This window comes from Plecotus auritus, assembly GCF_963455305.1.
Source record: "Plecotus auritus genome assembly, chromosome: 4".
Classification (NCBI taxonomy): domain Eukaryota; kingdom Metazoa; phylum Chordata; class Mammalia; order Chiroptera; family Vespertilionidae; genus Plecotus; species Plecotus auritus.
In genome coordinates, this window is record NC_137775.1 from 39,645,065 (window position 1) to 39,672,325 (window position 27,261).

The window sequence follows — 27,261 nt, forward strand, 5'->3', positions numbered from 1 at the left end:
AATCTTGTTTGCCCCAAGCAACCCAACCTAGTAGGCACTAGTGTTAACATCTCCAATTTACAGGTAAGGTTAAAAGAAGTTGAAGATCGCTCAGTATCCAGATCACTCTCACTAGAGAGCTCGCTTCACTCTCTTGGACAAAGGCATTGAAAGTAGAGGGGTGTGGAGGGGGGAAGAGGTTGCAGATGTGAAAAACCTGTTTGAGGCCAATAATGGAGGAGGAAGGGATGGAAGGAAGAAGAGGGAAAGGAAGGGAAGAAGGACGAGGATATAAAGGCGATTTCATTCATTCGTCACACATTCGAGAGCTTAAAGTGAGCTTTGGCGTCTGGGGTGAGGAGCTAACGGTCTGATAAGATATAAAACTTCCACATTTGCAGAGTGACAACGTCATGCCTACCCATCTCTCCCAATTCACTGCAAACACTAGACCTGTCCGGGCTCTGCAGGAGGCGCCGCCTGGGACCTCAGGCCCCGCCCCGCCCCGCCCCGCCGGGGGCGTCTCCGCGGGCCACGTGGTCCGCTGTCGGCGCGCGGCTGGCTCCCGGCGCCGGTGCTTCCGGGTTGGCAGCATTTGAGGCGGTGGCGGCGCTGGAGCTGAAGCCCGGAGGAGCAGGCCCGGGGAGCTGGAGGCCACGAAGGGCCCGGCGCGGGTGCGCCCGCCAGGCCGCCCGGTTGGCCGGCCGCGATCCACACCTCGCCGGGCGCCCCTAGAGGTAGGTCCACCCCGGACCCAAGGTCCGTGGGTGCGGGACCCGCGGCCGTGTCCACCCCTCCCTCTTCAGCCGTCCGCTCCCCGGCCCAGCCCGAGGGGCTCGACCCGGAGGTGGGGCCCCTCCCGCGCCCGCTCGCAGCGCAGCAGTCCCCGGACTCTGGAATGGTCCACCCGCCTCTGCGCCGAGCGCCGCCTGGCGCCAGCCTCGGGCGTCCCACGCAGTCTTCCGAAGCGAGGCCCCGTCTCCCCACGTTATTCTTTAATTGCAACTACCCCCCAAATTCACTTCGCACATGTACCTTTTATTCGCCCTTTTCATACTTGTTTCCACAAAACAAAATGGCACATGATATGTGAAATCGAGACACTGTAGTTCTCATTCTGATATTTGTGCAACTATGGAAAGTGGGTGCTGGGAAGGACTTTTAGGCATGATTGATCCCAATCCCTTCATTTTGCAAAGGAGAAAACAGACCCCCGAGAGGTAACATGTATTCGCCCAGCTAGATAGTGGTACAACAGGAATGAGAACCCAAAGCGAAGTTTTTAAATAGACTTACAAATGGTAAGTAGTAAGTTTCAGTTAACAAGGTGCAGTGAATAGTAGGTTCATTTGGTGTGGGATTAACCTTGTTAGTGCTTCCTCCTTTTTAAACATCGTTTTCTTATTTCAGGCTTAATTCTTCTTGGTTTCCAAAGAAAATGGCAGAAACACCATCAGAGCCTCCTGGGCAGCTTGTTGTGCACTCGGACACTCACAGTGACACTGTCCTGGCCAGTTTTGAGGACCAGAGGAAGAAGGGCTTTCTCTGTGACATCACTTTGATCGTGGAGAATGTGCATTTCCGGGCCCACAAAGCCTTGCTGGCTGCCAGTAGTGAATACTTCTCCATGATGTTTGCTGAGGAAGGGGAGATCGGCCAGTCCATTTATATGCTGGAAGGCATGGTAGCGGACACATTCGGTATCCTGCTGGAGTTTATCTACACTGGATATCTCCAGGCCAGTGAGAAAAGTACAGAACAAATCCTGGCTACTGCTCAGTTCTTAAAAGTCCACGACCTGGTAAAGGCTTACACAGACTTTCAAAATAACCATAGCTCCCCAAAGCCAGCGACATTGAACACAGCCGGTGCTCCAGTGGTCGTTATTTCTAATAAGAAAAATGATCCGCCAAAGCGGAAACGGGGAAGACCAAGAAAAGTCAACAGTTTGCAAGAGGGGAAATCGGAACTGGCTGCAGAGGAAGAAATACAGCTGAGAGTGAACAACTCCGTTCAGAACAGACAAAACTCTGTGGTGAAAGAGGGAGACAGTGGTGTACTGAATGAACAGACTGTAGCAAAAGAAGTGGAAGACTCTGAGCCTGCTTGTGAGCCAGGTAGAGGGGAGGGAACACCCACTGAAAAAGATGAGAACTGTGATCCTAAGACCCAAGACGGGCAGGACCACCAGACTCGGTACAGCAAGCGGAGGATTCAGAGATCCATCAAACTGAAAGATTACAAACTTGTTGGGGATGAAGAAGATGGGGGTTCAGCCAAGAGGGTCTGTGGAAGGAGAAAGCGCCCTATTGGCCCCGAGGCCCGTTGTAAAGACTGTGGCAAAGTCTTCAAGTACAATCACTTTTTAGCAATCCACCAGAGGAGCCACACGGGTAATTATACTTCCACAGCTTCTTGGAATGTGTTTTGGAATAGTAATGATAATAATAGCTTTCATTTATTGTGCAACTTCTAGGTCATGGGCATTGTAATAAAGCCTTTATACGTATAATTGCATTTAGTTCTCACAACAGTCCTGTGAGAGAGTTGTATTATCCCCATTATACAGATGAAAAGACCAAGTCTTAGAAAGCTTAAATAACTTGCCCATGTTATCCATGTAGTGACAGAGCTGGGATTTGAACTCTTATTTATAGTTGTTGCTTCCAGGCTATAATATTCAGGTATTGAACTCGAGCCAAATTTACCTGCTTTCTGACTCTTGAACATTCCTCATCTCGACCATAGCTATGCTTTTGGTCTGTGTGGGCAGCTTTCTCACTCAGCCATTTAGCTGTAAATGTCTTCTTTTTGGTCCCTCTAGCCCAGTACTGGCCAAGAGACCCTTCTGTGATGATGGGAATATCGTCATCAGATATAGTGGTGGCCACTAGCCACATGTGGATTTTGAGCACTTAACATGTGGTGTGACTAAGGAACTGAATTTTTAATTTTATTTTAAGTAATTTAAATGGTCATCGTATTGGACATTGTAGCCCTAGCCAGAAATCCCTTCTTCATTTGAACCCTCTCTTATACATACACCTAACTCACTTCTGCTTTGGATTTGATTGTAGTTACCACTTAAATACCCTTTAACTTAATTGTAAGCTTATGTATAGGGACTGATGCTTAAGTCTTCTGTCATCCAGCAGCTTGCTGTCATCTGACCCAATAGGACCCAGCACTGTGGTTCTGAACCTGGCTACACCTTAGAATCACGTAGGGAACTTCTAAAACTACCAGTGCCTGGGCCCCGACCCCAGAGATTCTGATTTAATTGTCTGGAGATCTGGTGTTTTGTTTTTTTTTTTTGTTTTTTTTTTAAATATATTTTATTGATATTTCACAGAGAGGAAGGGAGAGGGATAGAGAGCTAGAAACATCGATGAGAGAGAAACATCGATCAGCTGCCTCCTGCACACCTCCCACTGAGGATGTGCCCGCAACCAAGGTACATGCCCTTGACCGGAATCGAACCCGGGACCTTTCAGTCCGCAGGCCGACGCTCTATCCACTGAGCCAAACCGGTTTCGGCAGGAGATCTGGTGTTTTTAAGATGGATGAGAACTCTGAATTCTAGTTCTTTGAACAAAGTCGACACTTGAGAAATACTTGTTGAACTGTAATACAGCATAGTTTAAAGAGTAAGTAGTTCAACAAGACTTTTTAAGGAAAATAGCACATAGGACCTTCCCTTTTGCCCAGTATTAAGGAAGTTTACAGTGAATCACGTTAGAGTGGGTCTCTCCGTAAACTCAAATCTTTCAGTTCCAGAATTATTAAAGTTATTAAAGTATTAAAGTTGCCTGGAATTATTTCATAGATGATTTCTCCTCTATTGTCTCTGCTCCCTTTTTGGAACTCCTGAACCTCCTGGACCCATCCTCTAATTTCCTTATCTTTTTTCTCCTATTCCCACCTAGGAGATTTCCACTTCCTATAGTGTGTGTGTGTGTGTGTGTGTGTGTGTGTGTGTGTGTGTGTTTCTGCTACATTTTTTGCTTCTAGGTGCTTATTTTTCTCTAAATGCTTTTTTGTATTAGGGTTCTTTCTGTTTGTTTCACAATGTAATAGCTTACCTCTGAGCATGTTAGTAATAACATTTACTTATTTGTTAGGTTTTAACATTTTCTTCACCTTGGGCAGTTTCTGTTTTCTGCAAGTTGCCTTTTTTCTTCTTGTTTGGCCTCTGTTTCAACTACTGGAGGCCTTCTTTAAATGATGATTTTTTAAAAATCATAGTTTTGAAATAATGGTTTTCTAAAAGCTACTGGCAACTCTGCAAATATGGAGAAGGCCTGTAGAAAACAGCCCTGCTGGGGGTGGTGTGGCTGGCCCCCACTTCCTTGCTGATGCTCTCTTACCTTGGGCTCTTACATTGTAGGCAGACTTTCCACTTTCCCACCGGAGGCTCTAGGCTCCTTGCTGCCAGGATCTAGAGCAGGAGGGAGAAGAAGGCTGGGGGGCGTCTCATCATCTCAGACATAAACTTTGACCTGCTCTCCTTGTGGTCATCCCACTCCCCTGGACTGGGAGACCTCTAGTCCAGAGACCCCCTCCCCTAGTCCAGAGACCCTTTACTTTACCCTCTACGGAGAATAGTCTCCATCTTCTTTTGTGGAGAGGGCCAGTCTCCTGGCTCCGTGGAATAGGAGACTGAATCTGAGGGGTCTAACCACCTTTGAAATAGACTGTCATTTATTCTCCTTACCCCATTTTCAAAGAGAACAGATGCCACCAATTCCTGAGTTTTATGGAGGCTCTGTCTTAAAAATTAGGTTGTATCTCAGCATTCCTCACTGCTGCCATCCGATTATCTGTTTCAGCTTGCAAAATTGTATTGCTGATATTGTTTCTCCAGTTCATTGGCCTTCTGGATATGTGCCTTTTAAGAGAAACCCCTTTATTGTTATTTAATTTGCAAGTGAACAGAAAGATGTGCAGATTCTTGCTTATACCAATTTTCTGGGGCTCTTATTCTAGGGGAGCGACCTTTCAAATGTAATGAGTGTGGAAAAGGCTTTACCCAGAAGCACTCCCTGCAGGTCCACAGCCGGATTCACACAGGCGAGCGGCCCTACACCTGCACTGTGTGCAGCAAGGCTCTCACCACCAAGCACTCACTGCTGGAGCACATGAGCCTGCACTCAGGTAGCCGGGCATGCACAGGAGGGCACCAGCTCCCACTCCCCGGGTGGGCATTACCGTGACCTAACTAGTCTCTTCTCACGCTGGCGCCATTTCCTGCATGGTGTCATTGAACAACAATTACGCTTTTGTTAGAGTGAAGTTCCCAGTTCTGCACAGCATCGAGCCTTAGCTAGGACTTATTGTAAACTGGCTGCAGATGTGTTTTGTTTAACCACCAGAACTTGGAATTAGTTTACTTCAGATGCCTTTGGGGGACACTTGAATTCTCCAGTTCTACCCCAGTCTCCACCATACCCTATTGCCTTCCATGCCTTTGCACATGTATGTTACTGTGGTATACTCTGAAGGCATTTGGGTTTGTAGAAAAGTCACTTGTACCATTTGTAGAAAATGGGGACCTGGGCCCACTATGGTATTTACCATATTAATGAGCATCCTCGTTCTTTATAGTTTTTTTTGCATGTTTTAGTGTTCTGTGTTTTATTTGGCAGGACAGAAGTCTTTTACCTGTGATCAGTGTGGAAAATATTTCAGCCAGAAAAGACAACTAAAGAGCCATTACCGAGTTCATACAGGTACAATAAAGTGAGAGAAAATTTGGATTGGTGGGGGAGAAATGCAAATAAAAATTATTTCTGAAACATTGGGTTGATATTATAGAAGAGAAATGACTATTTAGGAAAAAGCCTTAAAAGCCATCTAAATTATGTGTTCTTGTGTTTATTATCACTACCTTGTGTTTGTGTTTCATTTTTATTCCATAGTTTTGGTGCCACAAACAGAAAGCCTACAAATTAGTATCTTTCCAAAGTGTAGCTTGACTATGAGGTGCCAGTGGATTGATTAATCGTTAGTGGTGCCTGGAGAGAAATGTCACCACCCCATAGCTCTTGTTCAGACTTTCTCCAACCTGGCTCCACCTCCTGGCCTTTTTTCTTTCCTGACAACACGTAAGAAATGAAAACCATTATTTAGAAAACTATTATTTCAAAACTATTATTTAGAAAACCATTATTTAGAAAACCATTATTTCAAAACTATGATTTTTAAAAAATCATCATTTAAAGAAGGCCTCCAGTAGTTGAAACAGATGCCAAACAAGAAGAAAAAAGGCAACTTGCAGAAAACAGAATGGGAGGTTGGGAGTGTCATTTGAGATTAATTGGCCACAGTCGTACCAATGCTCCTAGGGGTCCTCAAACTACGGCCCGCAGGCCACATGCGGCCTGCCAAGGACATTTATCCGGCCCGCCAGGTGCCGCTGCCTGTCCTGCTTAGCAGCCGACTCGTCCCGGGCCCGCAGTGTGCATAGGAATTTGTTCATAGTTTGTTTTTTTTTAAACTATAGTCCGGCCCTCCAGCGGTCTGAGGGACAGTGAACTGGCCCCCTGTTTAAAAAGTTTGAGGACCCCTGCTTCAAGGGAAAAAGGAGATTATACTTAGGGAGATTAGAAGGGTCCCAGCTTTCTTAGGAAACATTAAATTGAAATGCAGAGGAAATATTAACTGTTACAAAATTTATTTTAAAATTATTGTGGTTTTATTAAAGTACCATATTTAAAGTGGTTATTTTTCAGGAAATTGTCGTAGCACAAATCTCTGAAGAAATGCAGGGAGAGCATATATGCACTAACACTTTTTTTTTCCAAAGAGAACAAATCCATTTTATTTATTTACTTTCCAATAAGTTTAAATCCGAGAGGTACAGCCTTACACGGATGCTGTGTCCATTGGCCTTAGCAGGAAGGTTGCTTTGGAATTTAGCACGAACCATGTGTCTGTCCCCTTGAGCACGAGTTTCCTTCCCCAGGCGACTCTGGTTTTGTCCCGTTTGCCAGCAGGTGTCACTGTTGGGTTTTGTTTTGCACACATAAGCACATCTCTTGCCCAGAGAGAATTCAGTTTCATCTGGAGCACAAACACCTTCAGTGTTAAGAAGAGCTGTGTGTTACCTCTGGGTCTGGAGACCCCACTTATAGCCGGCAAAAATGGCCTTGGCCCACAGCCTTCCAGACGTATTTGTTGTTATAGAAGTCCTGTTCCCAGCAGGCCTCCAGGGCTCCAAGATGGCGGAAAGACGCACTGACACTTTTTTTATTGTTGCGACAAGGCCACTCATTACCGGAATGCAACCACTGCCATCGCAAATTCATGGATGTGTCTCAACTAAAGAAACATCTACGAACACACACAGGTAAGACACTATCTCATCCTTCCTTTCTAGTATACTTTATATTTTCAGGACAGTTAGTAATAAAATACTTGGAGTTCCCTCCCCAGATTGTTTTTTGTAAATGGGGTGGGAATTTTATAATTTATAAGCCCAAGCAGAATGCTGTCAGCATTTGTGAGGAAGTAACATTTCGGTAAATTAGCAAAACAGATTACTTACTGAGCACTTTCTAGGGAAATTTATCTAATACCACAAAAGAGTACAAGTCAGAGTCTGGTTCCATGTTTCACTCTTAATTTACTTCATCTTTCAAGATTATTAAGATACTTTTTTAAGAAAAGGAAGTAAAATGAAATATACCAAGGTAACATAGGCACTGAGGATTTTTTTGTACTTTCCTAGAATCAGTATTTATAACTTTTTTTTTATTAAATTGATTGGGGTGACATTGGTTAACATGAACATACAGGTTTCAGGTGTGGGTTTCTATGTTACAAGATCTGTATATTGCACCGTGTGCTCACCACCCAGTCAAATATCCTGTCACCTTGTATTAGGACGCCCTTCTCAAGTTTTCCCAGCACCATTTATTGAAGAGACTATCTTTACTCCACTGTGTGTTTCTGGCTCCTTTGTCAAAAATTATCTGTCCATGTACATGTGGTTTTATAGCTGGGCTCTCTATTCTGTTCCATTGATTTCTGTCTGTTTCTCTGCCAATACCATGCTGTTTTGATTATCGTAATTCTGTAGTATAATTTGAAGTCAGGTAGCGTGTTACCTCCAGCTTTGTTCTTTTTTCTCAGGACTGCTTTGGCTCTTTGGGGTCTTTTGTGGTTCCATACAAATCTGATGATTTCTCATTCTACTTCTTTAAAAAATGACATTGGGATTTTGATGGGGATTGCATTAAATCTGCATATTGCTTTGGGTAATATGGCCATTTATGTTGATTCTTCCCATCCATGAACACAGAATATTTTTCTATTTTGTTGTGTCTTTTTCAATTGCTTTTAATAATGTCTTGTAATTTTCAATATATAAGTCTTTCACATTCTTTGTTAAGTTTATTCCTAGGGACTTTATTCTTTTGGTTGCAATTATAAAAGGAATTGGTTTGTTGGGGGGTTTTTTTGTGTGTTTGTTTTTTTTCATTTCTTTTTCTGAAGTTTTGTTGTTAGTATACAGGAAGGCAGTGGATTTTTGCACGTTGATTTTTGTATCCTGCAACTTGACTGTATTTGATTATTGTTTCTAATAGTTTTTGGTTGGAGTCTCTAGGGTTTTCTATATACAGAATCATGTCGTCGTCAAAAAGTGACAGTTTGACTTCTTCCTTCGCTATTTGGATGCTTTTTATTTCTTTCTCTTGCTTTATTGCTCTGGCTAGGACTTCCAGCACTATGGTGACTAAGAGTGGTGAGAGTGGACATTCTTGTCTTGTTCCTGATCTTAGAGGAAAAGCTTTAAATTTTTCACCATTGAGTATGATAGTAGCTGAGGTTTTATCGTATATGGCCTTTATTATGTTGAGGTACTTTCCTTCGACTCCTTTTTTATTGAATGTTTTAATCATAAATGATGTATCTTATCAAATACTTTTCTGCATCTATTGACAAGGTCATATGATATTTATTCTTTCTTTTGTTAATATGTATTATGTTGATTGTTTTGCATATGTTGAACCATCCTTGAGACCCTGGAATGAACCCCACTTGATCGTGATGTATTATTTTTTGGATGTACTATTGTATTTGATTTGCCAGTATTTTTAGGATTTTTGCATCTGTATTCATTAGAGATATTGGTCTGCAGTTTTCTTTTTTTTTTTGCTTTATCTTTGCCAGGTTTTGGTATCAGGGTTATATTGGCCTTATAGAATGTGTTAGGAAGTATTGCCAATTCTTCAATTTTTTGGAAGAGTTTGACAATGACAGGTTCTAAATCTTCTTTGACCGTTTGGTAGAATTCACTGGTGAAGCCATCTGGTCCTGGACTTTTGTTTTTTGGGGAAGATTTTGATGGTTGTTTCAATGTACTTACTCCTGATTGATATATTTAGATCTTCCAGTTCTTCATGATTCAGTCTAGGTAGGAAGGTTATATATGTCTTTCCTTGTTTATTTATTTATTTTTTATTGTTTAAAGTATTACACATAGTAGTACATATATCTCCTTTTTTTTCCCCCATTGACCTCCCCCAGCCTCCCCTACCCCCTGTCGCATGCCCTTATCCCACCCCCTCAGTGTCTTGTGTCCATTTGTTGTGCTTATATGCATGCATACAAGTCCTTTGGTTGATCTCTTTCCCCCCTCCCCAACACTCCCCTGCTTTCCCGCTGTAAATTGATAGTCTTTTCGGTGCTTTACTGCCTCTGTATCTATCTTTTTGTTCACCAGATTATAATGTTCTTTATTTTCCATAAATGAGTGAGATCATGTGGTATTTTTCTTTCATTGCCTGGCTTATTTCACTTAACATAATGCTCTCCATGTCCATCCATGCTGCTGCAAATGGTAAGAATTCCTTCTTTTTTATAGCAGCGTAGTATTCCATTGTGTAGATGTACCATAGTTTTCCAATCTGTTCATCTGCTGATGGGCATTTGGGCTGTTTCCAAATCTTACCTATGTTGAATTGTGCTGCTATGAACATAGGGGTACATATATCCTTTCTGATTGGTGTTTCTGGTTTCTTAGGATATATTCCTAGGAGTGGGATTACTGGGTCAAATGGGAGTTCCATTTTCAGTTTTTTGAGGAAACTCCATACTGTTCTCCACAGTGGCTGCACCAGTCTGCATTCCCACCAGCAGTGCACGAGGGTTCCTTTTTCTCCGCATCCTCGCCAACACTTGTCATTTGTTGATTTGTTGATGATAGCCATTCTGACAGGTGTGAGATGGTATCGCATTGTCGTTTTGATTTGCATCTCTCGGATAATTAGTGACTTTGAGCATGTTTTCATGTGTCTCTTGGCCTTCCTTCTGTCTTCTTTCGAAAAGATTCTATTTAGGTCCGTTGCCCATTTTTTTATTGGATCATTTATCTTCCTTTTATTAAGTTGTATAAGCTGCCTGTAGATGTTGGAAATTAAACCTTTATCAGTGATACCATTTGCAAATATGTTCTCCCATACAGTGGGCTTTCTTGTTGTTTTGTTGATGGTTTCTTTTGCTGTGCAAAAGCTTTTTATTTTGATGTAGTCCCATTTGTTTATTTTCTCTTTAGTTTCCATTGCCCTAGGAGCGGTATCGGTGAAGAAATTGCTTCGGCATATGTCTGAGATCTCTCTGCCTGTGGATTCCTCTAGTATTTTTATGGTTTCCTGTCTTATATTTAAGTCCTTTATCCATTTTGAGTTTATTTTTGTGTATGGTGTAAGTTGGTGGTCTAGTTTCATTTTGTTGCATGTATATGTCCAATTTTCCCAACACCATTTATTGAAGAGACTGTCTTGACTCCATTGTATGTTCATGCCTCCTTTGTCAAATATTAATTGAGCATAGTGTTTTGGGTCGATATCTGGGTTCTCTGTTCTATTCCATTGGTCTATATGCCTGTTCTTGTGCCAGTACCAGGCTGTTTTGAGGACAGTGGCTTTGTAATACAGCTTGAAATCTAGTATTGAGATCCCACCTACTTTGTTCTTCTTTCTCAGGATTGCTGTGGCTATTTGGGGTCTTTTTTTATTCCAGATGAATTTTTGGAGATTTCTTTATAGGTCTGTGAAATATGCCATTGGTATTTTAATGAGGAGTGCATTGAATCTATAGATTGCTTTGGGTAGTATGGACATTTTAATGATGTTGATTCTCCCAATCCATGAACATGGTATATTCTTCCATCTGTTTATGTCTTCCTCTATCTCTTTTTTCAGTGTCCTGTAGTTTTCCGCATAGGTCTTTTACCTCCTTAGTTAAGTTTATTCCTAGGTATTTTAATTTTTTTTGGTACAATGGTAAATGGGATTGCTTTTTTAGTCTCTCTTTCTGTAAGTTCACTATTGGTGTATAGAAATGCCATAGATTTCTTGGCATTAATTTTCTATCCTGCTACATTGCCAAATTCGTTTATTAAGTCTAATAGTTTTTTGATGGAGTCTTTCGGATTTTTTGTACAGTATCATATCATCTGCAAATAAGGACAACTTTACTTCTTCTTTTCCAATTTGGATGCCTTTTATTTCTTCTTCTTGTCTGATAGCAATGGCTAATACTTCCAGTACTATGTCGAATAGGAGTGGTGAGAGTGGGCATCCCTGTCTTGTTCCTGTTCTTAGGGGAAATGGTTTTAGTTTTTGTCCATTGAGTATGATGTTAGCTGTGGGTTTATCATATATGGCTTTTATTATGTTGAGGTATGATCCTTCTATTCCCACTATGTTGAGAGTTTTTATCAAGAAAGGGTGTTGGATTTTGTCAAATGCTTTTTTCTGCATCAATTGATATGACTATGTGATTTTTATCTCTCAATTTGTTTATGTGATGTATCACATTTATTGATTTGCGGATATTGTACCATCCTTGCATTCCTGGGATAAATCCTAGTTGGTCATGGTGTGTGATCTTTCTGATGTACTGCTGGATCCGATTTGCTAGAATTTTGTTGAGGATTTTGGCATCTATGTTCATGAGGGATATTGGCCTGTAATTCTCTTTCATTGTGTTGTCTTTATCTGGTTTTGGTATTAGGGTGATGCTGGCTTCATAGAAGGAGCTTGGAAGTGTTCCTTCCTCTTGAATTTTTTGGAAGAGTCTGAGGAGGATAGGTTTTAGTTCTTCCTTGAATGTTTGGTATAACTCCCTGTGAAGCCGTCTGGCCTCGGGCTTTTGTTTGCTGGAAGCTTTTTGATGACTGCTTCAATTTCTTCCATAGTTATTGGCCTATTGAGATGTTTAGATTCTTCCTGATTGAGTTTTGGAAGGTTGTATTTTTCTAGGAATACGTCCATTTCCTCCAGGTTGTCCAGTTTGTTGGAATACAGTTGTTCATAGAATTTTTTTAACAATCCTTTGTATTTTGGTGGGGTCTGTTGTATTTCTCCTCTTTCATTTCTGATTTTGTTTATTTGGGTCCTCTCCCTTTGCTTCTTGGTGAGCCTGGCTAGAGGTTCATCAATCTTGTTTATCCTTTCAAAGAACCAGCTCTTGGTTTTGTTGATCTTTTGTATTGTTGTGTTGTTGTTGTTTTTTTGTCTCTATGTCATTTATCTCCGCTCTGATCTTTATTATTTCCTTCCTTCTGCTTACACTGGGCTTTTCTTGTTGCTCTCTTTCTAACTCTTTGAGTTGTAGGGTTAGGTAATTTATTACCATTGTTTCTTGTTTTTTGCAGTAGGCTTGTAGAGCTATGAACTTCCCTCTCAAGACTGCTTTCGCTGTGTCCCATAGATTTTGGGTTGTTGTGTTTTCATTGTCGTTTGTTGCCATGATGTTTTTTATTTCTTCTTTGATCTCTCTGGTAACCCAGTCATTGTTTAATAGCATGCAGTTTAGTCTCCATGTGTTTGATTTTTTTGGATTGTTTTTATTGTAGTTGATTTCCAGTTTTATGCCACTGTGATCTGAGAAGACGCTTGATATGATTTCTATCTTCTTGAATTTGAAGAGACTTTGCCTATGTCCCAATATTTGGTCTATCTTTGAAAATGACCCATGTGCACTTGAGAAGAATGTATATTCTGTGGCTTTGGGGTGAAATGTTCTGAAGATGTCAATTAATTCCATCTGGTCCAGTGAATCATTTAGGATTGATGTTTCTTTGCTGATTTTTTGTTGAGAGGATTTGTCCAATGGTGATAGTGGGGTATTAAAGTCTCCTACTATGATTGTATTGCTGTCAATCTCTCCCTTGATATCCTCCAGGAGTTTTTTTTATGTATTTGGGTGCTCCTGTATTGGGTGCGTATATGTTTACCAGAGTTATTTCTTGTTGGATTGCTCCCTTTAGTATTATGAAGTGGCCTTCCTTATCTCTTGTTATGTCCTTCACTTTGAGATCTAATTTGTCAGATATAAGTATTGCTACCCCAGCTTTTTTTTCATTTCCATTTGCCTGCAAAACCTTTTTCCATCCCTTCACCCTCAGTCTGTGTGCGTCTTTTTTTCTGAGGTGGGTTTCTTGTAGACAGCAGATATATGGGTCATGTTTTCTTATCCAATCCGTTACCCTATGTCTTTTGATTAGGGCATTTAATCCATTTACATTTAAAGTTATTATTGATAGGTACTTATTTGTTGCCATTTTTATTCTTTACCCCCGTGTTCCTTCTTTCCTTCCTATTTTTTTTTTACAGCAGACTCTTTATCATTTCCTGAATTGTTGGTTTGGTGGTAATAAACTCCCTTAGTCTTTTTTTGTCTGTAAAGCACCTGATTTCACCTTCAATTTTGATTGATAGCCTTGCTGGGTACAGTATTGGATTCAGACCCTTCTTTTGCATGATTTAGTATATTTCATTCCATTCCCTTCTGGCCTGATGAGTTTCTGTTGAGAAATCAGTAGCTAGTCTGATGGGGGTTCCTTTGTGTAGGTAACTTTCTGTCTCTTTCTGGCCGCTTTTAAGATTCTTACTTTGTTGTTGGTGTTTGCCAATTTAATTATAATGTGCCTTGGTGTCGGTCTTTTGGGGTTCATTTTGCTTGGGAGTCTGTGAGCTTCTTGGATTTGTGTGGGTTTTTTCTTCCCTATATCAGGGAAGTTTTCTGTTATTATTTCTTCAAAGAGGTTTTCTATTCCTTGCTCAGCTTCCTTTCCTTCTGGAACCCCTATTATGCAGATGTTGTTTTGTTTCGTGTTGTCCCAAAGTTCCCTTAGGCTCTCCTCCTGCTTTTTAATTTTTTTTTCTAGAAGTTGATCTACTTGGGTATTTTTTCCTACCTTGTCTTCTAACTCACTGATGTGGTCCTCTGCTTCTTCTAGTCTACTGTTGATGCTTTCTATTGAGTTCTTTACAATAGCGATGTCATTTTTCATTTCTTCTTGGTTCTTCTTGATTTCCTCTTGGTTCTTGCTCATATTGTCAAATTTGTCTTCCATTCTTTTCATCCACCTTATGATCATTTCTCTGAATTCTTTTTCTGACAGGTTGCTTGCCTCCATTTTGTTTACTTCCTTTTCTGGTGATGCCTGCTTTTCTTTCATATGCAGGCTGTTTCTTTGTCTCCCCATGGTCTCTCTTCTTCGGGTGTCTGTTTATGTAGTTCTCTCTCTCCTGCATTGATTTAAAGGCACAAAATACAACACAACCAGGTACAACGCAACAAGGCACTGAACAGAAATGTATTCATAATATTAATAACCCCAAATAAAGGTGACCACCAGAGAAAGGTGAATTAGAGGATAGGAGAGAAAGATGAAGAGAAAAAAAAGAAAAGAAAAGAAAGGAGTGCAAAAATGAAATTAGGAAAAGGAAAAAAAAATGTAAGAGAGAAAAGAAAGAAGAGGGGAACAAACTATATATAGGGGTAGAAAACTCCAATAGAACAGCCACTAATCCCAACAAATGCCAGCAACAAGTACCTGGAGATGAATGCAAACTACAAACAACAACTAATATCAAGCAAGGCAAGGAAAAACAGAAGCAAAAAACAAAAACAAAACAAAAAAGAATAAGCAAAACAATCTCACAAACAAGCAGATAAAATTTATATACTCAATCAAGCAAACAACAACAAAAGGACAGAGAGAAAAAAGTTTTTTTGAATAGTGAAAAAAGAGAAGAGAGAGGTGTATATGGACTTGGAGCAGGGGATTGGAAATCAGATATATAAGTAGGGTGAAATTTTAACAGGAGGTAAAAAGAAGGAATGGGGAAAATCTAAAGCAGGAATAGGGTAAGAGAAACAGGACAACAAAAGGGAAAAAGTTAGGAAGAGAGTGATGGCATAAAGGTAAAGTTGAGATAGAGTAAAATGATGCTAAAGGAAAGATGAAAATAGATATAGAACACTAATCCCAAATTAAAATAAAGAGAAAATAAAATGACACTTTAAAAAAAAGGTAAAATACTAGTAGTAATAATACTGATTGGAAATAAAAATGTAATAATTAAAAAGGTAAAATGAAGTGAGGAAAAAAGAAAAAAATTAGTTTTCTTAAGTAAAAGATTAAAAAAATAAAAATAAAAATGTGCAGTAGTGAAGATCATTCACTTCCTCTACTGTTCTGTTTGGCACGCCTGTTTCCTAGTCAGGGCAGTATTGAAGTTCCCTGAGTTCCACTGCTTCTCAGTGTTGTAAGCCAGTCCTGATTTTTAAGCAGGCAGTGCGTCTTAATTTCTTGTATTCCTTTATTGTTTTCACAAGAGTCAATTTGTGATTCAGCCACTGGGTGGCAGTGTTTCTGGATTGACATCCGGGTCTGTAGGTCCTCTCTAGCCAGTGCTTAGATCCTGCTGCTTTCCCTGTGGCATTCAATACCAGTTTGTGGGGTTTATGGGAGTGGGTTGCCCCAGAGCTGGTTCTCTGATGGTTATTCCCGGCTCTGATCCCCAGGTTCCAGAAAAACAACTTTCCCCTGCAGTCTCTTAGGGTGTCCCCAATTGGGTGGTCCTATGTATTGGGCTTAGTCAGTGGTCGGCAAACTGCGGCTCGCGAGCCACATGTGGCTCTTTGGCCCCTTGAGTCTGGCTCTTCCACAAAATACCACGGCCTGGGCGAGTTTATTTTGAAGAAGTGGCATTAGAAGTTTAAGTTTAAAAAATTTGGCTCGCAAAAGAAATTTCAATTGTTGTACTGTTGATATTTGGCTCTGTTGACTAATGAGTTTGCCGACCACTGGGCTTAATAATCAGAAGCAAGGATTTAAAGAGGAAAAAGAAAAAAGAAAAAAATAGTAAGAGAGAGAGAGCCAGCGTAAGTGTGCGAACTCCAGGGCTGCGCGCAAGTCTGTGCAGTCTTTTTTTTCCCCTTGGGTCTAAGCAGTCGGCACACTTTTAAAATTTTTAGGCTGTCCTTTTGCATCAGATCAAAATGGGTTGCTTTTTAGAGTTCCCTTCTGTTAGCAGCTCTGCAGACCCCCTTCCACATTCACGGATCACACCAGCCCCAACGGCCGCGGATTTTTCTAGGGGCAGACTTCCCCAGGTTCTCCAGCTTCTGCGTGCGTTTCTCTCTCCTGCCGGAACCAGAGACCTCACCTTATCCTAGGCGAAATCTGACCTTTCCGAGGTGGAGTGTAGCGGTCCTCTGAATCCGCGTGCTTGCTCCAGTTGGGGACCGGTGTTCTCCCCTTGTTTATTTTTTATTGTACATTACTCCTTTATTATACTGATCTGGAAAAAAGATTTAGTAGTTATGCTTTAAAATGCTTACTGGGCTCAAGTGGCAGGGCCACGCAACTGGAACACGATTCATAACTTAGACACAGTGAAAGACACCCCTGGTCATGATCAAGAGACATTTCACTGCCATGAGACAACAAGGCAGGGGAGGGATTCTAAAACACACAGCAGGGTCACTCCTACTCCTTACAAGTCAAGGAGCTCATCCCACCTTAGTGTGAAGAGGGGCTTATTTTGTGATGACCACGTGTGGGAATGGTTCACCCGCCACTAGAAACCCCAGTAGGGTATTTGTTTTGTATTATTTTATATAGGTACGCTTTTTTAAAAAAAAGTAAATGCAACATGTAAATATTCAGTATTGATCCCAATCTTCTAGAGCCAGCTTTTCTGGGGTTAGGAAGGAAATGTTCGTTTGAATCACCATGCATTCATCTTCCACTGGAATGACTGGAGCCCCCCACTCAGTCACCTGACTACCGAATAGCACAGGACTGCTGGGGGAACACAGATAGGCTCTCTTGCCTCCCCTCATTAACACACTTTAGCATGGCTCCTCCCTACCCCCCTACTCAAACAGGTCCTTAGTAATAAACAAAGCACTAGCAAAAAAGCAGAGTTACTACCTCTGGACTCCCTTAGATAAGAGTCTTCCCTCAGCTTAGACTGAGGACCCGTGCCCCAGAGGTGCTGTTCTGGCTAGATTGCATGACGGGAGTGAGTGCAAGAGACAAAGTGGCTAACACAAAATTGGGAGCCACCAGTCCCCCTCTGCAGCTACAACCTAGGATGCCAACAGGTGTCGTCAGTGTGGCATGTGCACAGGAGAGATGCAGAGGAGTGGGATGGGCAGGGAGGGTGTCCTGGGGAAAGTCGTCTGCCTGCTTGTCTTCACTTCCTGGCCTCACCCTGGGCAGCCACAGCCTCAACAGCTTTACACACGGTCTCTTCATCTCCCAGGAACTGCGCGGGCTTGATGGGCTTCAAGTTCTTATACAATTCACAGACGATGGGAAAACCCTTTGGCAGATTCAGCTCCAGGATAGTCTCTTCAGAAAGACCCTCCAGATGTTTGACAATGCCCTGAAGGCTGTTGCCATGGGCTGCAATCAGTACCCACTTCCCCTCCTCAATCTGGGGAACTATTTCTTCGTTCCGGAGGGCAGAGCTCTGGCACTAGTGTCTTCAGACTCTCACAGGAGGGTAGCTGATCTTCAGGGAGGTCTGCGTACCTTGAGATCCTTACTGATGTTGCTGAAGAAGGGATGGTCGGGCTCCATCGGCAGTGGGGAGATAACATAGGAGCGCCTCCAGATTGTTACCTGGGCCTCAGCATGCTTGGCAGCAGTTTCTGCTTTGTTAAGAGCAGTCAGATCCCCATAGTGCTGCTCATTGAGACACCAAGGCCTCACTACAGGCTTGTCCAGAGGGTCCAAATTGCTGTCTTCTGCACTGGGGTAAAGCACATGTCAAACTCATAGCCCGCATCTCACAGTGCCTGCCCACCACGCTTTCCCTCTTCGTGCCCTGCTGTGCTCTGGGTGGTGGTGTACCAGCACCGCGAATCAGTTCTCCAGGTTCCATGCGCTCTCGCCATGCCAGATCAGCACCAGCTTGTAGGCGGCCATAGTGGTGGTTCTGAGTACAGTGCAGACTGGCAAGGCTATCTATTTCTAGAAATTTATTCATTTCTTCTAGTTACTGAATTTGGTGGCCTATAGACTTCCATAATATTCTAGTATGATTCCTTGAATATCTGTGATGTCTGTGGTTACTTCTCTTTCATTTCTGATTTTGATTATATGGGTCTTTTCCCTTTTTTTTCTTAGTGAGTCTAGCCAGGGGTTTGGCTCTTTGTTTTATTAATTTTTTGTATAGTCTTTTTGTTCTCTATTTCATTTCATTTTGCTCTAATTTTTATTATCCTTTCTTCTGCTGACTTTGGGGTGCTTTTGTTCTTTTTTAGTACTTTAAGATGTGATGTTAGGTTGTTTACTTGGAATTTCTCTTGTTTCTTGAGATAGGTCTGTAATGCTATAAATTTTCCTCGTATTACTGCTTTCGCTGTATCCCAGAAGTTTTGAAATGTTGTATTGTCATTCTCATTTGTCTCTATATATCTTTTGGTTTCCTCTTTTATTTCTTCTTTTACCCAATCACTTTTTAGTAGTATGTTGTTTAATCTCCACGTATTTTTGAGTTTCTTTACTTCCTTTTTGCAGTTGATTTCTAATTTTAAGGCATCGTGGTCAGAGAATATGCTTGGTATAATTTCAATCTTCCTGAATTTGTTGATGCTAGTTTTGTGACCCAACATATGGTCTGTCCTTGAGAATGTTCCATGTGTACTGGAAAAGAATGTATAATCTAATGTGCTGGGATGAAAGGTTCTGTAATGTCAATTTTGTCCATTTGATCTAGTGTTTCATGTAAGGCCAATATTTATATATATCCTATCTAATAAAAGAATAATATGCAAATTGACTGTACCTCTGCTACACCCACCAGCCACGCCCGCCAGCCAATCAGGAGGGAATATGCAAATAAATCCAACCAAGATGGCTGCAGCCACAGAGAGCAGGAGGGAGGCTTGGGTTTCCCTGGCAATGGAGGAAGCCAAGCTTTCCACCTGCCCTTGCCGGCCCAGGCCTCCACTCAATGCTACAAAGTTTCAATTATAGAAGATACATAAAGCCCAACAGAAATGGCGGCAGCCACAGAGCTGGAGAGAGCAGGAGACTAGGGTTGCCCACGGCAATGAAGGAAGCCAAGCTTCTGCAGCCCTGGCCTGCTTTGGCCTCCACTTAAGGCTACAAAGTTTCAATTATAGAAGATACATAAATCCCAACAGAAATGGCTGCTGCCACAGAGCAAGCAGAAGGCTTGGCTCCACTCCAGGCTACAAAGTTTCAATTGTAGAAGATAAATAAACCCCAGATCCCAGGGCCTCTGCTTGGGTCGGGGGGGAGGGGGGCATGGCCGGCCTGCAAACCACCAAAGGCCCCTCTCCCAGGCCGCCCCACACCCCAAGGGAACCCCCACCCTGATCCGGGACACCCTTCAGGGCAAACCAGCTGGCCCCCACCCATGCACCAGGCCTCTATCCTATCTAATAAAAGAGTAATATGCAGAGGAAGGGAGAGAGAGAGAGAAATACTAGTAGAAACATCAGTGATGAGAGAGAATCATAGATTGGCTGCCTCCTGCATGTCTCACACTGGGGATCGAGCCTGCAACCCAGATATGTGCCCTGACCAGGAATTGAATCCTGGTTCATAAATCAACACTCAACCACTGGAGGCACGACGGCTGGGCAAGAAGTGTTATCATTATAAAGTGTCCATCATTGTCTCTTGTTATCTTTGTTATCTTTAAATCTATTTGGTCAGATATAAGTATGGCTACACCTCCTTTTTTATGCATGTTATTTTCTTGTAGAATCATTTTCACCCTTTTACTTTGAATCTACCTCTGTCTTTATAGCTTAGATGTGTTTCTTGTAAGCAGCATACGGTTGGGTTCTGTTTTTTGATCCACTGTGCTACTCTGCTTCTTTATTGACGAATTCAGACCATTTACATTTAGGTTTATTTTTAATGTATGAGGATTTCCTATAGTCATTTTATCTTTTTTTTTTTTTTTTTTTTTTTTTTTTTTTTTTTTTTGGTAGCTCTGTGCCTCCATCGGTTCTTTTCCTTTATGTTTCTGTCTGTTTTTGTTTGGTGGTATTCCATACCTCGTTCCTCTGTTTCCTCTTTTGTTAAGCTATTTGACCTGGTTTGGGGATTTTTGTGTATGGTTACCATTAGGTTTATAAAAAATGAAGTTGCACATATACTGTAATTTTTTCCTTTTGAGTGTTTCTGATCTTCATCTTCCTTTGTCACTTCACACCTTTCCCCCCGCCCCTTTTATGTTTCTGTTGTCACAAACAATCCCTGTTTGTGCTGTTTTTTGGTGGTTGTGACCATAACGTTCTTTGTTTCAGGTAGAATAACTCCCTTGAGTATTTCCTGCAATGGAGGTTTTCTGGTGATAAAATTCCTCAGCTTCTATGTCTAGGGATGTCTTTATTTCTTCTTCATATTTAAAGGATAATTTTACAAATTAGCAATACTATCTGGAGATAAAAAACAATACTCAGAACACATGAACATATGGACAGATGCGAACAGAAGCCTCCTAGGCTTTGTTTTAAATTTTTAGCCAGGAGACTTGTAATGAGTTAAGTTTATCAACTGAGATAAACTGAAGATTTTTCTTATTAGAATTTGTGGAGAATACAGTCTTATAGAGGCTATAGGCTAGATTTGGGGCCAGGGTGCTTCTATAGTCATTTGTATTAAAAAACAAACAAACAAAATAAAACACTTCTTTTTCCTTGTTTTTTTCTTCTGTCTTAGGAATTGAGAATAATAAAACTGGGTGGGCTTTGAACTGCCTCTAGAGCTGACTTTCTGGTTTTGCAAAGATTTGTAAGATTAGGATAATTGCTCTCAATTCCCAAAGAGCTGGGCTGTAACTTAAATGACATCATAGGTTAGCTACCCATCCAACTACATCATTCCTGAGTTGCTTTTTCCCTCTGGTTATGTAGTTTTATTTCTAATTGTAGTTAATAAATCCTTTCAAATGTCATGTTTCAGCTTGGATAAATAGTAATTATTTCTGACAGTATTAAAGTATTCCATGGACTCAAGAGGGTGCAAAGGTAATAACCTTCCCAAGCCATTCCCTGTGATAGCCAACAGAAAGAACTGGCAGCCTGCATGTCACAGTGAGGCAGAAAACCAAGCCAGCTCTTAGGACATAGGTAATAGTTACCCTGGGGGAAAGGATCAGTAGCCATTTGGCCTGGATTTGAGAAAGAAGGAAGGGTCGATGTGAAATGATTTCTCACTGTGCTCATGTAATCTATTTACAAAAACTTTTTTTTTTAATTGAATTTATTTGGGTGACATTAGGTTAATAAAATTATATAGGTTTCAATTCTATAATACATCATCTGTATATTGTATTGTGTGTTTGCCACCCTACAAGAACTTTTGGGGATCCTCCTTGGGTTTAGGAAATTCTCTAATTATGGTCCTCAGATTAGCCTTAGACCCTTAGACCAAGGAGTGAAAGATAGCCAAGGACAGTCGCTTATAAGGGGTACCATCAGACTTACAGTCCTTTATTTTAGGTTCTTCTTATATCTTTCATTTTTATTAGCCTATTAAAACAAAAATCTTTTACAGCAAATGTGTTAATGAAGCTTTTTAAAATTTTTGAAGCCTTCTGGTGGCTCTTGCATACAAAGAAAAATACTGTCTCTTATTCTGTGTATTTGATTTGGAAGCCCTTGCTTTTAAGTGCACTTTTAAATGATCTAATCTAATTGAAGCATTCCTCATAATTGCTATTGTAATTTTAGGCTATAATTTCTTGTAGGGTTAGCAGCAGTTTGGTTGGCTATAAATGTTCTGAACGCCTTCAGTCCCACCTTTGACACTTCCTGACAAGTTTCACATTCCAGATGTTGGGCTGATAGATGGTATCCTATCTCATTAAACCTGTCTCAGTCGTTTCTAGAGGGTATTACAGTCTGTCACTGTAGGAGCAGTATACAAACTAATGCTGAATCAACACTGCCGACGCTTTATTGATTCTTAGTGGAGTCTGGAGCAGTCTCATCTTGTGTGAGTCTTAGAGTCTTAGTCACCATCCTGTGAAATTCATTCACTCAATGAGGATTTCTGGAATAGTGTGCCAGGCCTGACGCTAAGAGTGAATCGGCCTATAAATTATCTTACCTAAGAATGGGGTGGGGGTGGGGGGAACTAGATAATAAATAACATGACAGCATTGTGGGAAAACTGACTTGGAAAAGTGGACTAGGAGTGTTGGGCTGAGACAGTGCTTTCAGTGGTGAGGAAGCCTCGGGTAACGTGACATTTGAGCAGAGATGGGGTGAGTGGCTCATGCTGGGAGACCCCTGGGGGAGACATGCAGGCCAGGGGATGTGAATTCAGGGACTCTCCAGGACTCCCGAGAGGATGAGTCAGTGAGCAAGGGGAGAGTGCTGGATGAGGTCAGGGAGGCTTGGGATGAGAAGTGGAGGTGGTCAGACAGACCTGATTCCTTGTAGGCCCAGGGCTGTGGCTTCTCTCTGGATGAGCAGGCACCATTAGAGTGTTTGCACAGGACTGTGAAATGATCTGACTGCGTTAAGACTGGGAAGCAGCGACAGAAGTGGGGAGGAGAGACCCATGATGAGGCTGCTGCTGCAACAGAGATGCCAGTGGCCTGGACCAGAGGGGGCAGTAGAAATGGTGAGGAGTGGTCAGATTCTGGATGGATTTAGAAAGTAGATACAAATGTAAACAATACGAAAGTCGCCCCGGTGACAGGTGTCCTTATGAAGGTCAGGAGGGCTGCTTAACCAAGCAGTAAGGTATGAGAGTCTAAGTTATCCAAGGGTTTCCCACGGATAGTTGCTTTCCTCCTTGTTTCAGTTTTTAAGCTTAAGGGAAAGAACCATACCTAGGCTTTCTCTGCATCCTCCTGGCACCTAGCACATAGTAGGTGCTTATTGAGAATTCAAGTGGTTTTGCCTTGGTTCTTTTTTACATTGTGAAACTATGGGGTGATGTTTGCCTTTGTTTTACATTGAATGTATATTTCTAAATGCTTTTTCTTTTGTAGGTGAGAGGCCATTTACGTGTGAAATCTGTGGCAAATCTTTCACAGCAAAGAGTTCTCTTCAGACCCACATCCGAATCCATCGGTAAAGTTACGCAGATATGTCTCTTGTGTGGAGTCCTCATTCAACCCCAGCGTTCAGTCGGATGATGTTCATTACATATATAGTTCTTTTCCCCAAATTATTACTCTGGTAGAATTTTCTCTGTACTTTATAATTTTTAAAAATCTCTTCAATAAAGAATTCCTCACTTAGGCAAAATCAGGAAAACTGATGCTAGCCAGCAAAAGTTTTCACTATTAATTTCATTTCTTGAATTTTGATTTGGCCTGGGGGCTGGTCCAAAGCTTAAATTTTCAATCAAAATAAATATTAAATTGAATGTTTTCCGAGTGAGTGTTTTTGTTCACAAGACTTCTAAATTGGATTTAGTGTATCTTCTAACAGCTTCAAAACTAGGGGCTACTCATTTTAATGTTGAAATTAGTTATATATACTTATTTGGCCATCGGAGTAAAAAAGAAAATGGCTGTGAGAACTAAAACAAAACAAAAAGAAACTAAATATGTAATATATAAATATTTACTCTCTTATCTAAAATAAATACTATGGAATCATAAATTTTTATCACATCTAGTCCAACCCCATGCACCCCCCTTCCTCAGACACCACGCCCGCCTTTTTAATAAGATTAGACACGGAAGCCCATAGAAGTTATGAGTTACTCCAGGTCCTGAAGTGAGTAGGAGAACCCATGACTTATGGCTCCCAGTCTGGTTTCCTCTATTCTTGACTGCTTCTTCCTCAGTAATCAGGAAGTAATACATAGATCTTTCTGTTTTTAATGTAACACATGTGTTTCCTTATAGAGGCGAGAAGCCGTACTCCTGTGGCATATGTGGCAAATCCTTCTCTGACTCCAGTGCCAAGAGGAGACACTGCATTCTACACACGGGCAAAAAGCCTTTCTCCTGCCCTGAGTGTAACTTACAGTTTGCTCGTTTAGACAACCTGAAGGCTCACTTGAAAATCCATAGCAAAGAGAAACATGTAGCAGATGCCAGCAGCATTTCCGGCAATAATAATACTGAAGAGGTCAGGAATATTCTTCAGCTGCAGCCGTATCAACTCTCTACCTCCGGAGAGCAGGAGATACAGCTTCTTGTAACCGATTCTGTACATAACATCAATTTCATGCCTGGTCCTAGCCAAGGAATCAGCATCGTCACTGCAGAGAGTTCCCAGAGCATGACTGCAGACCAGGCTGCTAATCTCACGCTGCTCACACAGCAGCCAGAACAATTACAGAATTTAATACTTTCAGCTCAACAGGAGCAAACAGAACACATTCAGAACCTCAATGTGATTGAAAGCCAGATGGAACCCTCGCAGAGCGAGCCAGTGCACGTAATCACACTTTCCAAGGAAACCCTGGAGCATCTGCACGCCCATCAAGAGCAAACAGGGGAGCTCCACTTAGCAAGTGCTGCACATCCGGCTCAGCACCTGCAGCTGACGCAGGAGTCTGCTCCGCCACCACCCAGCCCCCATGCACCACAGCCCACACCGCTGAGCCAGGAGCAGAGCTGACCTAGAAACACGTTTGACTGCTCTACTGCTCTCTTCTCCATATGCCAGCTATACCTGGATTGTGGGCTTGAAGTCAGGCTTCCTGAAATGCATACTTACAGACCCTTACAGAGATGTGGTAGCCAGCTGATAGTTACAATGCTTTCCACCCAGACAGCAAGATGTGTGTATCATGTCCCATATTTAGTACTGATAGGGATTTAGCATTTTACTATTGATGAGTGGTTTTCATTTATCTACTACATCTCATTAAGACTTGGGTAATTTTTCTTTGGGGTATCAATTTAGACTTCCATAAGTGCTAAAAGTTCACAGCCATAAGTTGTAGTCTTGCTGACCTTTCCAGTTACATTTTTTATTTTTTAGGACAAGGATAAGTCATGTGTTGAATTAGGTGGAATGGCTGGTTCCACTTCCTTATTTCTCATAGGCAACACTATTGCCTCTACAAGACAAGTCGAACTCCCAGACCTGCAAAGATATTTGATCTTCATGATGAAGTTAGAGCTTTCTTAATTGTCCTGGAATAATTTTATTCGACATAATTTGTGTTAAATATACTGAATTCTAATTGACCTCCGAAGATGTTGACCTGTGTGTTATGTCTGATAACTTTCTGGAGATAGGTACCTATAAGCTATTTTTATTGCAAACTAGGTTAAATTCCATAAAATGGGCACATTATTTTTAAAAATAAATATTTTCTTATCTTAAAATCTTTGAGCCTCAGAGAATTAGCCAACATATATCTGTAATTATTATATGACTTTAGATAATTGTCAAAAGATTAAATTATGCCTGGGTTAGATTTTCCCAACCCAGCATATTTTATTTTATTGAATACTTTGACTGCTTTCTCTCAAGTAAGTTAGTAGAGAATTTTTGAGAAATGAAGTGGGCACTGATATATGTAAGTTAATGCTAGTGGAGAGTAGGGGTGATTTACCCTAAAATTAACAGGATCATCATGCCACTTACCTGTTTTCTTATTTTAGACACCTGTGATTTCCACCTGAATCAAATTATGTTTGGAGGTTAAAGTAATACAGAATTGTTCGGGTTTGAGAGGAAATGAAAGCATTTTTCTAACATATTTGCCAGAATACGTTTTATTATATATAATTGACAAAATTTCCAAAATGATTTATATGTATCAACCAAAGTATCAAAGTTCAATGACTATATCCAAAGGAAATGTTAATTCAGACCTGACTAGAGCAAAAGTATTTTTGCAAATATAGTTATGCCTTAAATATTATTTCAGGTTCTCACCTTAGTTATTTAAACTATTTACTTAAACCTTATTCTTAAAATGCAAAGCCTTTCCCAGCTGTTCAAAGCCTACTGGCCCACATTTTCTCCAGGATATAAATAGTATTCAAGTAAATGAATTTTTAACTACTCACTCAGTAGCTGGGTAATTATTCAGGAAATATGGTGAAGTCATGTTTAACTAGCTATTTGACAGTCTACCTCTACGCTATGAGAAATTTAATGTGAACCACATATGTAATTTTAAATTTCTAGTAGCCATAATTAAAACAAAAAGAGGGGAAATCAAGTTTAATAAAATAGTTTATTTAATCCAACATTTGCCAAATAGTATCATTTCAACATGTAATCAATATAAAAATGGATTAATAAGATTTTATATCCTGTCTTGTGTATTAAGTCTTCAAAATCTAGTGTGTATAGTATACTTACACTCATTTTGGATGCTAATGTTCATTGGACATGCTTGATCTATATTTAGAATTCATGCATTTTACAGTTGAAACTATATATATTCAAGTAGTTGTGGACAATTTTTTCAATAATTGAATGAGTATCAGTTTTTTAAATATAGTAAAATTAATTAAAATTCAAACCTAGTTCCATGGTCACACTCGCCACCTGTGGCTAGTGGCTCTGTCTTGTACAGCACAGGCCAATCTGTTTCTAGCTGGACAGCCAGTCTCAGCCATAAAAATATCTTCAGGAAGAGTTCTGGGTTATTTGACCATCTGTGAAAGGGAAATGAGAAAACGATAACTTTATATATCTAGCCTCACCTCTGTGTCCCAAATATATATTCTGCCCCTTTGAATTAAATTCTGATTTTTTTTTTAATCCTCACCTGAGGATATGTTTTTACTTTTGTTATTGATTTTAGAGAGGGGAAGGGAATGAGACAGAGAGAAAAACATTGATGTGTGAGAAAAACATCAACCAATTGTCTCCCATACGACACCCTAAGCGGAGATCGAACCTGCAGCTTTTTGGTGGAAGGGACCATGCTCCAATCAACTGAGCCTTCCAGCCAGGGTGAAATCAGTATTTTAAAGTTCAATGACTGTATCCAACGGAAATATCATGTACATTAAAACATTGCTATTGTATTCATGAGAAATTGTT

The 27,261-nt window shown here is 40.9% G+C and overlaps 1 protein-coding gene and 1 pseudogene across 9 annotated transcripts; one reads left to right on the forward strand and one right to left on the reverse strand.

Annotated features, from left to right (window-relative positions):
- The first annotated feature begins 565 nt into the window (after positions 1–565).
- ZBTB24 (zinc finger and BTB domain containing 24) lies at positions 566–27,251 on the forward strand. 8 transcript variants are annotated; one of them, XM_080666712.1, is made up of 7 exons: positions 566–716; positions 1,390–2,372; positions 4,966–5,133; positions 5,625–5,708; positions 7,244–7,327; positions 23,280–23,361; positions 24,147–27,251. In XM_080666712.1, the coding sequence occupies exons 2-7, from the start codon at positions 1,418–1,420 to the stop codon at positions 24,865–24,867; spliced, it is 2,094 nt and encodes a 697-aa protein (XP_080522838.1). In that variant the 5' UTR covers positions 566–716; positions 1,390–1,417; the 3' UTR covers positions 24,868–27,251. The 8 variants fall into 8 exon arrangements, 4 of the variants coding, with proteins under 4 accessions (XP_080522838.1, XP_080522841.1, XP_080522840.1 ...); XR_013960511.1 differs by having other exon boundaries at positions 567–716; positions 7,183–7,327; positions 24,147–26,454; XR_013960512.1 differs by having other exon boundaries at positions 570–716; positions 7,180–7,327; positions 24,147–25,579.
- Positions 17,484–18,220, reverse strand: LOC308247508 (phosphoglycerate mutase 1-like; annotated as a pseudogene). The gene has a single exon. The product of its transcript is annotated as a phosphoglycerate mutase 1-like (transcript).
- Positions 27,252–27,261: the final 10 nt, after the last annotated feature.